Source organism: Emys orbicularis, chromosome 9 (genome assembly GCF_028017835.1).
Source record: "Emys orbicularis isolate rEmyOrb1 chromosome 9, rEmyOrb1.hap1, whole genome shotgun sequence".
NCBI lineage: Eukaryota > Metazoa > Chordata > Testudines > Emydidae > Emys > Emys orbicularis.
In genome coordinates this window covers 94,457,974-94,473,236 of record NC_088691.1, presented here as the reverse complement: position 1 = coordinate 94,473,236, position 15,263 = coordinate 94,457,974, and the positions used below count along the sequence as shown (strand labels likewise).

At 38.0% G+C, this 15,263-nt stretch overlaps 1 protein-coding gene across 1 annotated transcript in view; it reads right to left on the bottom strand.

Annotated features, from left to right (window-relative positions):
* Nucleotides 1-6,856: 6,856 nt before the first annotated feature.
* Nucleotides 6,857-15,263, bottom strand: part of NAALADL2 (N-acetylated alpha-linked acidic dipeptidase like 2) — a 550,593-nt gene continuing 542,186 nt past the window's right edge. Inside the window, exon 13 of the mRNA XM_065411094.1 lies at nt 6,857-7,055. Within this exon, the coding sequence (XP_065267166.1) occupies nt 6,857-7,055 (199 nt within the window). The remainder of the gene's footprint in view (nt 7,056-15,263) is intronic.

The window sequence follows — 15,263 nt, the reverse complement described above, 5'->3', positions numbered from 1 at the left end:
TTATTTCATTTTTAAAAGCCTTGTTGGGGAAAAACAACAGAGAAAAGTAGCTTAAACAAAATTCTTTTTTTTACCAAATGAATAGATAGCTGAATAAGCATGAAACTGTACTTACACATGAAAAAAAAATTCTGTTCAATACCTGTGTTCTAACTATATTTCTTAAATTAAGCCTCTGTTCTAATTCCAGGCCTGTGTATTTCCAAGAATAAAGGATTTACATTAATACATTCCAACATTTTTAATAAGCATCATGATTGTACCGAATTACAGTATAGCACATATACATACACTATATACACTTATACTCTGTCCTGTGCTTTATGTAGTACTGTCCAAAGAACCTGAAAGGTTCCTGCAAACTTTAAAAAAGTTGGTCCTACCTTTATCAGAGGGGTAGCCGTGTTAGTCTGAATCTGTAAAAAGCAACAGAGGGTCCTGTGGCACCTTTAAGACTAACAGAAGTATTGGGAGCATAAGCTTTCGTGGGTAAGAACCTCACTTCTTCAGATGCAAGTAATGGAAATCTCCAGAGGCAGGTATAAATCAGTATGGAGATAACGAGGTTAGTTCAATCAGGGAGGGTGAGGTGCTCTGCTAGCAGTTGAGGTGTGAACCCCAAGGGAGGAGAAACTGCTTCTGTAGTTGGCTAGCCATTCATGATAATAAAGGTTCTACCTTTTATTATCATATGCCGACGGACACAAGGAATTAAGCAGAATATAAATAACTAATACTCCTTACAAAATGTTTTAGAAAACGTTATCATTAAGCCAGCTTCTGTCAAAATTACTAATAAGTATTTACACTTGATTATGTCCACCCACTTTGTGGACTAAACTATGGGAGCCTTCAATATGATTTATTCCCATATGGAGAATACTTAATGAGACACATAGAAATAACCTATTACGCTGATGACGTGATGACATCTTGTAACCCTGCATGAGCACCAAAATAATTGTTATAGGTGCAGCTGGTAGCACCACCTATTATTGTGTTCACAACGCTTCCTATTAGAAGACCCTGTTTTCAACTGCTTATAACTTTGCCAAATTTTTACCATTGGACTGAAAATTTCCAGGCTGGGTGTTTTCCTCAGTCTGAGTATTATTAATTATTGTTAGTATTACTACTATTGGAAATTTTCAGTGAAAATGGTTCAATCGTTTCTGAGAATAAGGCTAGGGAAAAATACATTATTTTGCCTATTTTCACAACATTTTCACAATGTGTAATTGAGAAGATCTAGCACCCTCAGGGAGCTGAAATTTTGCCGAGGAGTGGCCTTTGCGTCAGAGATGGGCCTTTTGCCATCCCCATGAAAATTTGTCCAAATTTGGCCAAGTTATAAGCCTTTAAAAAAAATCGCAGTTTGCACATGCTCAGAAGAGACGGCCAACATTTTAACAGATTAAAAACCTCACCGATTTTCCCTGCAATTGCAGACAGCTCTGGGCTGCCCTGATCATGTTGGGACTGAGACCCTCATCTGAGAGGAGGGACCCTGTGCTCTCAATGCCCTCTCTGCTGGCCCCAGGCAGTGTAGAGGAGGAATCTGCCCAATTTGAATGCAGAGGGGAATAGACCCAAACCTGGGGAGGGGCACAAGGAGTAGATTGGTACCAATAGCCTGGGGCTAGATACTGGGAACAGACAAGGAGCATGTGGAGAGACTAGGACTGGTGAAGGAAGAAGATGAACTCAAATCCAGTGAGGCAGAGGGAAGGAGGTGGGGAGAAGGGGAGACAGATGTGTATCATTATGATGCAACATGATGGAATTTGCTTTTTTGCTTTGCTATTTGAAAGACGTAGGAAATAACATACACAAAAGTACGATGTTAAAAGAACATTAAGGCTGCAAAGTCAATCACTCCAATTTAGGAAATGCCAGATTTAAAGTTTCCTACACAAACTTGTTACCCCTTGTGCACATGCATGATGTAACAGTGTTTAATTACATAATCTCACACTGTTTTTCCACAGTACTCCTGCCTTATTCAGTGCACAGAATGAACAAGCTCTGGGGATGAACCAGGGCTGTGTAGTGAAGGAGGCTGCTGTCTGTAGGAACCCTACACTTCATTAGTTTTGGAAGGTGTATAGTGAATAAGACAGGGGATTGTGAGGAGAAAAAGGATGGTCTCATGGTTAAAGCAGTTGGATACTGTCCTGGACAACTAGATTTTATCCCTGCCTCTGACACAAAGTTCCTTTGTGGTGCTGGGCAAATCATTTCAACCAAACTTTTCACAGGTGGCCACTAACTAATTTTCTGGGTGCCTGACTTGAGACCCCGGGGTCTGTCTTGCAGAAGTGTTGAGCACTTACAGAAGCAACAGAAGTCAATGAAGCCATGCTTTAAACATACAAAGTGATATATGCTAAGTATGCTGCAAAATCAGACCCCAGACCTCTGAAATTGGACTTTGCTTTCCACTCCTAAACTGGCAGGAACTAGTAGTGCAGTGCTAGAAAGAATGTGCCTTCAGAGCAAAGGGAATGCCACTCAGGCAACCACCTATCCAAGTTAAGGTCTGATCCTGGGAACCCTGAAGTCCCACTGAGAGTTAAAGGAACTTAACTTCTTCCACCTCACATAACTGGACCTTGAAAGAGCGACATTAACATATTTTAGAGGTAGTCACTTCCAGTTATCCTTAGCTCAAAGGATGATAGCCCACAATACAAGGCTTTGAGCATGGGCCCATCTCTTATAATTGTTCCCTTGAAAATGTGTCTAAGCCCAAACTTAGTGCTCTCTCTCTCTCTCTAAAATGAGTCACAGATTTTTAAGACCAGAAGGTACCATATTATGGTCATCTAGTCTGACCTCCTGCATAACACAGGTCATAGAATTTCATCAAACTCTGACTGTTGGAAGGAAAATATGTAGTTTATAATATTTAACTATCTCCATGTATTTTTCCCTATAAGTTTACACCCTTCTCTAGATTTCCTAGTGCATCCTGCTTTCTCTGTATCCGTCTCTTAGACAGTATGTGTGATGACCACCTTCGTGCTTATGGGCAGGGATTGAAAAGGGGATCTCCAGAGATAAAAACATGAGTCTTTACAGCTTGAGCTAATGGGCTTGCAAGTCATATTTCTTTGTCCAATAAATAATGGCTTTGGAATCCCAGACAATTAGGCTGAGATTTTTCACACCAAATTCCCTGTAAAATGAATGATAAATTAATATTATAATAATGGGCATTCTTCAAATGCATGAAATATAATGATTAAAGTGGGTAAAAAAACATATGGAAGAACTACTCCTAGGGGAAAAAATGTAGTTAACTGAGAGACTGATTTGTTCCCCATGCATTGCTGCAGTGCCCTTCTTACAGCTCCTTAGATTTGAACAAGTCCTAGAAGCTGTGATAATGGGCAGAGGGCAGGTGAAGCAGTCAAGTGTATGGTAAATTCATTCTGGAATTTATCACATGGGTATCATCTCCATCTATGTGGGTGGGGATGATACCATGTATAGAAATTAGTATATGCACAATAATTGAAAAATAAAGGCACTATACAAGCCATATGTTTATTTGTGTATACTATACAGCAAAAAGGGCTTGTTTTTCTTGGGTGATAAAAGCAATTCACTGCCCACTGTGAAGTTAGTGCTGAAATTCCAGCGTCGATGTCCTTGTTATTTATCTGATTTGATTATATTTTAGTTCTTTATGGACTCACTAAAATATGCACTAATAAAATCATGTTAGCCTTTTATTATCGACTGCTTTACCACACTGCTTTACAACTATTGCAAGCCTTAGGATTTCTGGTCCTGGTGAGTAGGTTCTCTAGCAATCAATGTATTTGTTATGCTGGGTTTGGCAATCGATGCTCATGAAAAGGTAACAGATTTTTTTTAGTATCCTTCAAGGAGTTTGCAAACATACTGCATTTTTAAAAAGGGCATTGCATTTATTTCAACACAATACCAGAAGGAATTTAGTTTGAGTAAACTATTACAAACACCTTTTCTTACCTGATGTGGAACAAGAGGCTGAGAGAAAGATTCTATATTAGAAATTCACTAAATATTTAAGGCTTTATCTTGCTATCAATTCCCTGAATCTACCAGACTACATGTAAAAAACATTGGCAGGAGATGGCCCGCAGTACCTTTTCAAAGGTAAACTGGTGCAAAAATTACCTGTGAGCGCTCACTTACACCTCTAAAATCAGACAAGTTAGTGTCTAGTAACCCATCAAACCTATGCCCCTGCAGGTGCAGGGGATCAGCCCTAGGTAGACATATACTATAACGGTGTTATTTGCAGTAGAATACTTCAAGGTCCGTGACTTTAAAACTGGTTATGGTCTAACATCACTGGAGGAAGGGGGAAAGGAAAGTTAGTCAGGAATGATGCAGTTGTAACAAACGACAGTCTTCTCAAAAAATCTCAATTTATACAATATTGGAAATTACCCAGATTAGATTAATGGGAGATTGGGAGATTTTACATTTTAGACCCAGAAGAGGCTACTAGTCCCTTCTGGAAGAAGGAGGTGTTGGTCTATATTTTAGGCCCCTTTATTGGAGCCTGATTCTGTACCACTGAAGTCAATAAGTGCTTTACCATTGACTTCAATGGGAGCAGGAGCAGGCTTGTGGGGATCAGTAACCCAAGAAAGAATTCGCGCTAACCTTACAGCTGGGAGATTGCTCCTCCTCAAGAAATACAATACAAATCTAGTGCATACAATAAATTGTTAAATATTGTTGGAAAATACAGAACACACAGTTCATATGAAGCATTTCCAACTGGTTAGAAACCACGGTGATGGGTGCTATTGGAAACCCAATGATAGAGAAGATGTGCTATGGCAGAAGAAAATGGTGCCATGCCATCTCTTTAGAGTCAGTGTGGAAAGTCAAATTGCTCACCTGCCCTCCAGCAGACAGATCCCTCCATATTAGAAGCACCTAGTGTTAGCTGAAAGGTAGAGAGTAAACCCTTTCCTGTGTTGTTAATGTATGATGAAATGTGACAAAAGCAAAGTTGCATGCACTCTATATCAAATCATTGCAGCTATAGAAGTATATTTTTGAAGAACAATATGTGGGGAAATAAAGACTCAGAGTTGTGATAAAACTCCCTGTTTTCACTTTGGGAACATGCTCTTGTTAAACAGTACTGACACAAAGTTGCACCCTTTGGACAAATTTGCAATTTTCCCCAGGTGAAATTTTTCTACATTCAAACAGAAATGTGGTTGTTTTCATTATAAATTGAAGTGCCTCCTTTTTATTTTCACAGGCAAATTTGAGGCAACAATAAACTATTTAGGATCCCAGACAGCAACTACTTTTTCAGTCTGGAAGTCCCAGTGACGTCTGATCATTTTTTCTTGCAGCTCTAATTCCACACTCATCATTCTTAAAATTGTGTTTCTCTATATGCTCTAAATTTTATTGTATGGAGTTATAATAATCTATGGATTTAAAGCCCTAAATCCCAGTAAACTTTGGCCCCATCAGTCACCTGTTTTGCAAAATTAAATGACTAGCATTCCAGTTGTCCTGTGTGCACTCACATTCACCCCAGCAGCGCAGGGAGGTACAACTGTACCTGCTCCACCCATCAATAATTCCATGCTATGCAGTGGTAGAGGTATTACTGTTTCCCTCAGACAGATTCCATTAGGGGAATACTGCTTTATGTTTCAGACAAGAGACCTGCTTAATCTATTTGGGTTGTGCTAGGTTCTCTGGTGGGGTGGGAACTGTAGGTGGCTTGCACTACTATGATTGCACTGCTGTGAGTCCACAGCCTGGGTCCTGCCAATGAAACAATCAAGCCCTATATCTTAAGAAGTTCCCTAGGATTTTTAGGTTTTGATTCTCATTTACACTAAGGTCCCCTTATACCATTCTGGGAGTGAAGGGGGCCCATATAGTGGATGCCATTATAAAGGTTGACAGTTTTGTTAACCAGGGTAGTACTACTAGTTCCATAAGATTAGGCACTTCATTTCATAAATATAAACATTCAAAATGTTTTTGGTCAACTCCGTCAACTAATTCAAATCTTTCTGAATCATCTGAATTGTTAAAAACAAAAACAAAAACCCCAAACGCTTTTCATTGAAATTAAAATTCTCCTTTTCTGGTGCAGAAACAGGATAATCAAAGGTTCTTAACTCTCCCAGAACCTAAGCAACGTTCATACTATATGCATCATCCACAGGAGTAAGGATGGTCTCAGAATGTTGGACTCTACCTGCAAGATATCAAGTGCCTCCTCCTTAGTCCTGCATGCCCTGAACACCAATAGAATAAACCCACATCCTTCAACTTCCTCTCCCCAGACATAAAGGGGAAAGAACAAAGATGAGTTTGTTGTGGAGGTGTAGCAAATCTGGGTATTGGAGGACTTAAGGGTGAACCAATGAATTTTAGGGTACTGCAGTCGTGATTTGCTGAGGTGCTGAGCATTCACAGCTCCGAGATACTTACAACCGTGGGTGTTCCTCACCTCTGAAAAGCAGGCCCTTAGCATTTTGCAGCAAGTGTTCAGCACTTTGCAAGATTGAGCCCTTAGTCATAAAAATATATTTTACATATAAAAATACAGCAGATTTCCTTCTAAAAATCAAATCTTGAGTGTTATTCCCCTCTGAATATGTTTTTACACATTCTAAAAGAGACATCTGGGATTTACCGTGAACAGTGCAAAAGACTGTTTTATAGTTATTAGAACACACACTGTAGTACCTTTAAACACCGATTGAAAAAAAAAAAAAGTTGAAAAAACTTTCAATCTCAAAGAAATGCTGGTCCGACTCGAACTTTTGCTTAGTGAATTGTAAACAAACTTCTTAGAATGCTGAGAGTTTTCTCATTTCTTTCCAGCAAAGGCAGTCTCAAACACATCAAGTCCTGCTTTGAAGTAAACCTGAGCTGAATTGATGCTGTTCAGCACCTTTGACAAGGCTGCTTGAAGGGTCTCATTTGACTGATGTAGCTTGCAGTGCTCCAGTGCCTCTAGTAGTACTGAAAATTGGCTCATCTTTTCATCCAGCCTGTAAAGAATGTTTCTAAAAGAGAACAATGGAAAATGGTAAACGCTTTACTCAAACAGATGAAAACAATTACTTCATCACAAATCATCAAGGATCCCTCCAAGTACCAGCTACGCTTTACAAATGATACATATTATCTATAGCAAACCTAGCCTGCAGCACACTGAAAAGATGTGTACATATTTATTCTGGTTTTCGAAAGTGCACCTGTCCATCGCTCTAGGTGCGTGTACACGAAAAACATTTACAAAGCCTATGCAAGAACACCCAGACTCTTCCTTGCCCACTCAGTCATTCAGAGATTCAATTGAACTCACACACTTAGGCCCATAATACCCCTCTTGAAGTATCTCATGTTCTCAGCGGGATTGCTTTTATTCCCCCTTTTAAAAGATTTTAGTTATTACTGGGGAGCCTATATATGAAAGAAATATTTTCTGTCCTCTCTGCTCCTGTTGCTTATTTCCCACTTTAATGTCATAGTAGGGAGAAATCCTGGTCACACTGAAGACAATGCAAAGCTCTCACTAACTTCAGCAGGAACATTATTTCACCCATAGTCCTCTGTGACATCATCACCAGTGCAACCATCTTTAATATTGCAGACTAAAGTCAGAGAATACACTAAAGCAGGGATCAGCAACCTTTGGCACGCGGGAAGCGGCATGGGCCGAGGGATGTGCTGGCTGCCGCTTCCCGCAGCCCCCTCTGGCCTGGAACGGCCGAACCTGCGGACGCTCCAGGTAAACAAACCGTCACGGCCTGTCAGTGGATTTCCCTAACGGGCCGCGTGCCAAAGGTTGCCGATTCCTGCACTAAAGGAATAGCAAAACTCTTACAAAACAAAGACTTGTGTTTTCAGGCAACATCCTTAGGAATTAACAAAAAATAACCAAAGAGAAATACAGACAACATAAGATATGAGCAGAATTATTTATATAGGACCCAATCCTGAAGTTGATATTGCAGGAAAACCTACTACCAGATTCTTTGGGAACTTTGTCTGTGTAAGGTGTTGCAGGATTGAAATTAAAGCTATTCAATGGTTTTCATGAGACTTCTGTAGGTCTTCAAAAGCAGTAATCTAAATGCGGTAGTAAATGCAGTAATCATTATACCAATTAGATAATCATGTAAATATCATAAAACTCTACCCTAGGGGCGCCTTTGATTGCAAACCGAAGTGTGTGAAGTTTCAGTTAAAAAGGCCACAAGTGATTCTTGTGCAGGACTTTATCCAGAAAAACACAGGGAGGAAGAAATTCCATAGCACGAACACAAAAACAGTAACAAAGAAAGCAGGACAGCTGAGACACTACATTAGTAACTTAATTACAAGACAGGCCCAGTGGCAACTCCAAATTAGTAATAAAACTGCCAGGGATATTCACCTGGAAGATAGAAGACTACAAAAGAGTATCTGTTGCAGATTACTATCAGAGTCTTCTAATTACCAGTCTACAAGAGGGAGTGGTAATGAAGTGGCAGGATAAATGGCAACTCAGAACAGCGACTTATGCTCAGTAGTGTTTTGTGTATAGCAACGTGTAACAAAATGCTATGAATAAAGAGCGACATTTTCCAAGTATATGAAACAGCTCAGATCTTTAAAAATGGATTTCTTACTAGCCTTACCTATTTCTAATTCGTTTGCTCTTACAGGGAGTATTAAATACCCAAACAATAATTAGCATGGTGCTGTAGGAATGAAAATCTTTGTATCCTCCAACAGGAGAGCACCTAGCATATTTTGAGTGCTACACCAAAAAAATAATCATTATCAACATGTGTGTGTTTGGGGGGGGGAACTGCATGAGTAAAACAGGGCAGTGCCCACTTCAAAGATCTGTTTAACATGATTCTGTTACACGTTAACATGATGTACCATAAATTCAAAGGTGACTGGATTATGCTGCCTGTAGTCACAGGACTGAAATCGGTGCATGCTGATAGCCAGAGAGGTTTTTTTAAGGTGAGTTGAGGGAGCACTGCCACCCTTGCACTGGGTCCCAGAGCAGTCATGCCCTCAGGGAAATTATGGGTGAATGAGTTATGTGGCATACCATACTGCTCCTTGAGGGCTGGATCCTACTTGCTCTGAAGTCCAGGCTTCCACATTGACTTCAAAGGGAGTAGGATCAAGTTCTTTCAGAGGATATGTGCATGCCCCCCTTATGTAGTGTTCATGACATACTACAACATACATGCTGGGGAGACTGGATGCCTGGTCATACTCTCAAACCATCAAGCCACACAACCTTGTGGGCAGTGGCCAGCACAGAAGCTAGTCACCTTCCTTCTTGACAGGTATGTTGCAGTCCTGTCTGGCACTGGGGGGAGGTGGGAAGAAGCAGCTCATTGTATGCTCTCTCCCCACTAAAGCATCCTTTACATGAAATAGAGGAAAATAACATTGATAATTTAAAATTATTTCAACAATGGCTTTTTTTTTAAGGCTAAATTATGCCAAGCAATGAAACATAACCATGGCATTAAGGGATAAATTGTAAACTGTTGAAGTCAGTGGGAGTTCTCATTGACTTTGGTAGAGCCAGAAGTTCATCCTAAGTACCTAAATGCTTTGGCACTGTAGTCTGGATTTAGGTACCTAGATAAAGCTATAGGGCCAGATCTTCAACTTGTGTAAATCTTTATATGTCAGCTGAAATCAATGGAGCTATGACAATTTACATCAGCCACAGATCTTGCCCCTAGAGAAGAGATGGCAACCTAAAGATGGCAAGATTTTGAGGTCAATTAGAAAGTGCATTTTAGAGGTGTATAGGGACCTCTCTCTACCACATCCACCTTGAGGATTAAAATTTACTGTAAACAAGCCACATGTATAAAACAGATTGTTTATCTTTATGAACATCTACTGGGATCTTAACATATTTTCACTCTGCTGCAGTGATTCCAATGGCAGGTTGGTTACAGGCTACTATTTAAGTAGGGCTGTTGATTAATCGCCGTTAACTCACGCGAATAATACAAAAAAATGAACTGTGATTAAAAAAATTAATTGCGATTAATCACACTGTTAAATAATAAAATACCAATTGAAATTAATTAAATATTTTAGATGTTCTTCTACATTTTCAAATATATGGATTTCTATTACAACACAGAATACAAAGTGTACAGTGCTCACTTTATATTATTATTTTTGATTACAAATATTTCTACTACAAAAATTATAAACAAAAGAAACAGTATTTTTCAATTCACCTCATACAAGTACTGTAGAGCAACCTCTTTATCGTGAAAGTGTAACTTACAAATGTAGATTTTTTTTTGTTACATAACTGCATTCATAAACAAAACAATGCAAAACTTTAGAGCCTATAAGTCCACTCAGTCCTACTTCTTATTCAGCCAATTGCTAAGACAAATAAGTTTGTTTACATTTATGGGAGATACTGCTGCCTGCTTCCTATTTACAGTGTCACCTGAAAGTGAGAACAGGCGTTCGCCTGGCACTTTTGTAGCAGCGTTGCAAAGTATTTACGTGCCAGATATACTAAACATTCATATGCCCCTTCATGCTTCCATGCTGATGATGCTTGTTAAAAAAAATAATGCATTAATTAAATTTGTGATTGAACTCCTTGGGGGAGACTTGTATGTCTTCTGTTCTGTTCTACCCACATTCTGCCATACGTTTCATAGAATCATAGAATATCAGGGTTGGAAGGGACCTCAGGAGATCATCTAGTCCAACCCCCTGCTCAAAGCAGGACTAATCCTCAGACAGATATTTGCCCCGATCCCTAAATGGCCTCCTCAAGGATTGAACTCACAACCCTGGGTTTAGCAGGGCAATGCTCAAACCACTGAGCTATTGCTCCCCCATGTTATAGCACTCTCTGATGATGACCCAGCACATGTTCATTTTAAGAACATTTTCACAGCAGATTTGACAAAATGCAAAGAAGGTACCAATGTGAGATTTCTAAGTATAGATACAGCACTCCACCCAAGATTTAAGAATCTGAAGTACCTTCCAAAATCTGAGAGGGACGAGGTGTGGAGCATGCTTTCAGATGTCTTAAAGGAGCAACACTCTGATGCGGAAACTACAGAACCCAAACCACCAAAAAAGAAAATCAACCTTCTGCTGGTGGCATCTGACTCAGAGAATGAAAATGAACATGTGTCGGTCCGCTCTGCTTTGGATTGTTATTGAGCAGAATCCGTCATCAGCATGGACGCATGTCCTTTGGAATGGTTGTTGAAGCATGAAGGGACATATGACTCTTTAGCGCATCTGGCACGTAAATATCTTGTGACGCAAGCTACAACAATGCCATGCAAATGCCTGTTCTCACTTTAGGTGACACTGTAAACAAGATGTGTGCAGCATTATCTCCTGCAAATTGTAACCAAACTTGTTTGTCTGAGCAATTGGCAGAAATAGGACTGAGTAGGTTCTAACATTTTACATTGTTTTATTTTTGAATAAAGTAATTTTTTGTACCTAATTCTACATTTGTAAGTTCAACTTTCATGATAAAGAGATTGCACTACAGTATTTGTATTAGGTGAATTGAAATATACTCTTTCTTTTGTTTTTTACAGTGCAAATATTTGTAATAAAACATAAATATAAAGTGAGCACTATACACTTTGTATTCTGTGTTGTAATTGAAATCAATATATTTGAAAATGTAGAAAACATCAAAAAATATTTAAATAAATGGTATTCTATTATTGTTTGACCGTGCAATTAAGCACGATTAATTTTTTAATTGCTTTACAGCCCTATATTTAAGACAAATACTCTTAACTGACCGGAGTACAAATCAACATATAATGAGGCATATTTAGTTGTCTGGTGAATGTAAGAGACAGGAGAGCTTTCATCATCATGTAAAAGAAGATCTTAACTTCTGCAATAATAATATAATTTAGGAACAGTTGATCTATTGCACAGTATGGTGGAAGCTTTTTGTGATGTATGACAATACTTTAAAGCATAAGAAGCAACATTAGAAGTATCTTTTAAAAAAAATTCTTCTATGGATTCTCACCAGGATCTTATTTTTCCAATTACTTATCTCTGCATTGCAAACCATACCACCTTTTTTTTGCTGCATATAACGAATTCTCTCTTTATGAATCCTTACAAAGAGTCAGCGAATAGTATTTCATTTTCGTATCTCCAAGTTTCATCAAATGAAAAAAATGGCTATAATGTTACTCAGTTTTTGTATTTTCATGTATTTTCCAGTCAGTAAAAAGTGTTTTAATTAAAAATTACAACTGCTTTGAAAAATACCTCGCCATTTCACTTGCATGCATTAATATTGATATACAATTGCTATACATAGACCCATACCCAAGACACCTACATTTACTCTATGTAATTCAATCACTAAAACATTCTGTAACTGAAATCGTTTTAGTAGCCTACACTTTTAAAACAACATTAATTCCACCCTCTTGCCTAATCGTTTAAATATCTTCCTTCATCTTTAATTATTTTGATCTTAAAAATATAATTCATATAGTCAGCCTGACCCACACAAAACACAGAGAGACTACTAAAAGGAAAGTGTAATACATTATTGATGACACTAATGAAATTACAACACACATCACTCATCTTAATGGGTCTGTTTCAATGACACATCACAGTGACCTGAAAAGTACAGCACCAAACTAGGACACCTAATTAATAACTCCAGACAGTACTACTGAAAGAGATAAAGCATCTTCATATAACTGACAAATCAGTCTTCATAAACTAAGGCAAAGGGGCATATAAAATGAATTTTAAAAGAAAGGAATCTATAGTCCTTACAATGAGTCATTTCCACGTCTGCAAGCATGCCTGTCGCTGATGGAAGTAATAACTTTGTATTCTAATGTTGATTTTCATTATCACAACTGGGCATGGAATGCCACTCCTTACACAACTGAAATTAACAGGCATTATACTTCATGCCAGGAAATTTCTCAGTGATAAATCACACTTGATAATAAGTCATGTCTTTCAAAACAGATTAAGCTGTGTATACTATACCATAAAATAGGGACCAATATATACCCCCAAACTATTTTAGAAGTTATACTGAAGCAATGGAACTGTTAAAAGTAGATTATTGTATTTACCTTGTCACTGAAAGAGATTATTTTATTTGGGAGACAAGCATTTACATAAGTAACATACAAACACATGAGGTGAATTATTGTGCCGTTCACATATATCTTCTATCCTAAGGGTTCAGGTTTGGATTTTGCAGACCAAAAGTAATTACTAAATCATTGGCATGTGATAGAAAGCAAAAGGTCCCACATGAGTTGAGTTCGCATTGTCTCAATGGGATCACACTAAAATCACTTATGGGAAAGTGCAATGAGTATCTCTGTCTGTTCTACTTATAATCAAATGTGCGGTGACTACAGCTGTTTCAATACTCTCACAAATTCATTTTATGTATCTCTGAATGATTTGTACTTATGCTCTGGAAAAATAAAAACCAACAAGTGATTTCTGACATTCTTTTTTATTTCCCCTCTCATCATCATGAAAATTTTCAGTTCTGAATACACCTTCCTTAAAGGCAGGGAGCTTGTCCACTTTCATGTTTGCAAAACATTGCTGTGTTACGTAAACAAATAAATTATTATAATAAATATTCACATGCTGAGATTTTTAGATTCACGGGGTCTGAATTTATTACAGGATCTAGAGCACTATATATTCACTAGTACTAGATTTGCATGAGATTTAAAAAATGTGTTATACTAGCTGTACCTATGAAAACTTTATAAGGTTGGTGGAGATGAAGGTTCCCCCTCTTCCTTTTCTACACACCCACTTATCTTTCCTACCTCTGTCCTTTGCCGCCTCTTTCTTCTTTTCTTCCTTTTGCCCTACAAATAGTTTATTCTGAAGTGGTATGACTATGGTATTGTCGAATGGTATGATGATGACGACAAAAGAGAAGCACATTGCAAAATTCTGCTCCAGGGTGTATAATTTTTGTTGATCAGTAAAAATATCATTAGCTTTCTCATCATCATCATCAAGATGGATGAGTAAGTTTTTATTCCTGGGCTGGTAAACTGTCATGAAATATTTGCAAGGCTGATTAAAGGTAAGAGGCCCTTCCCCCCTTTCTTACTTCCTCCCTGTCTCTTCTTGTCCTGTTCGCCAATTCATTTGCATACTGCATTCTTAGTGGATGAAATGTGTCCATTTACAAACTAATCACATACTCTATACTCCATACTCTCTGGAAAGTCACACTGTATTCAAGTATAACTAATAAGCACTTCTATGCATAAATAATAATACCTTTCTCTTACATAGTGCTTTCCATAAACAGATCTCAACATGCTTTACAAAGGAGGTAAGTATCATTATCCCCATTATAAAAAGTTGTAGGGTCAGATTTCACTCACAAAATTCTACTAAGTGGATTGCAAGAATGTAAATGAGGGCAGAATTTGACTTGCAAGGCCAAATTCTCCATTTATGTACACCAGTGTAATTAGGCCAAACTACACTGATGTCAGTGGTAAACCTAGTCAAAGAGAAAGCAGGATAAGATCCATTGTGGTTCGCTCAAGATAAAAAGTCAAATCTTGACTACTCAGCAGAGTTGAGGATTTGGACCTTCAGGTTAGAGCTGAGCAAATAACTGATTTTTTCAGTTTGGTGGCCAAACCAGAATATCCAGAAAAAAAATCATTCATTTTGAACAGAACCTGAATTTTTCTGGTTATTCTTACTGAAACAAACACTCCCCTAACCAATTTTGTTCAGGTCAATTTGAACTGACATTTCATTGAAAAACCTTTTGAAATTAAATGTCAAAATGATTCATTTAGGCAATGTCAAAATGAACCAGTTCAGTTTTTTTGAGGAAAAAAAAATCTGTTTCATTTTGGGGGTGGGGGGAATGAATTATTTGCCTAATTCAATTCAACTAGTGAATATTTTCAGTCATCCTAAAACTTCATTTTTGGGTGAATTTTATTATTTGACCAAAAAAGTTTGGCCAGCTTTACTTATATTTATCAAAGAAAAGGAAGCTGGACATATGATTCTTTCTTTAATTGTTAATGACAAAATACCAGCATTCACATGTTTTAAAGTATATAACAAATCATTCTAGCCTTGTGCATAGACAAAGCTAGCACAATTATCATCATAAAACTAACAGAATGTAAGTCTTGATTTTCTGTTAATAAGACACTGATCTGTAATTCCTT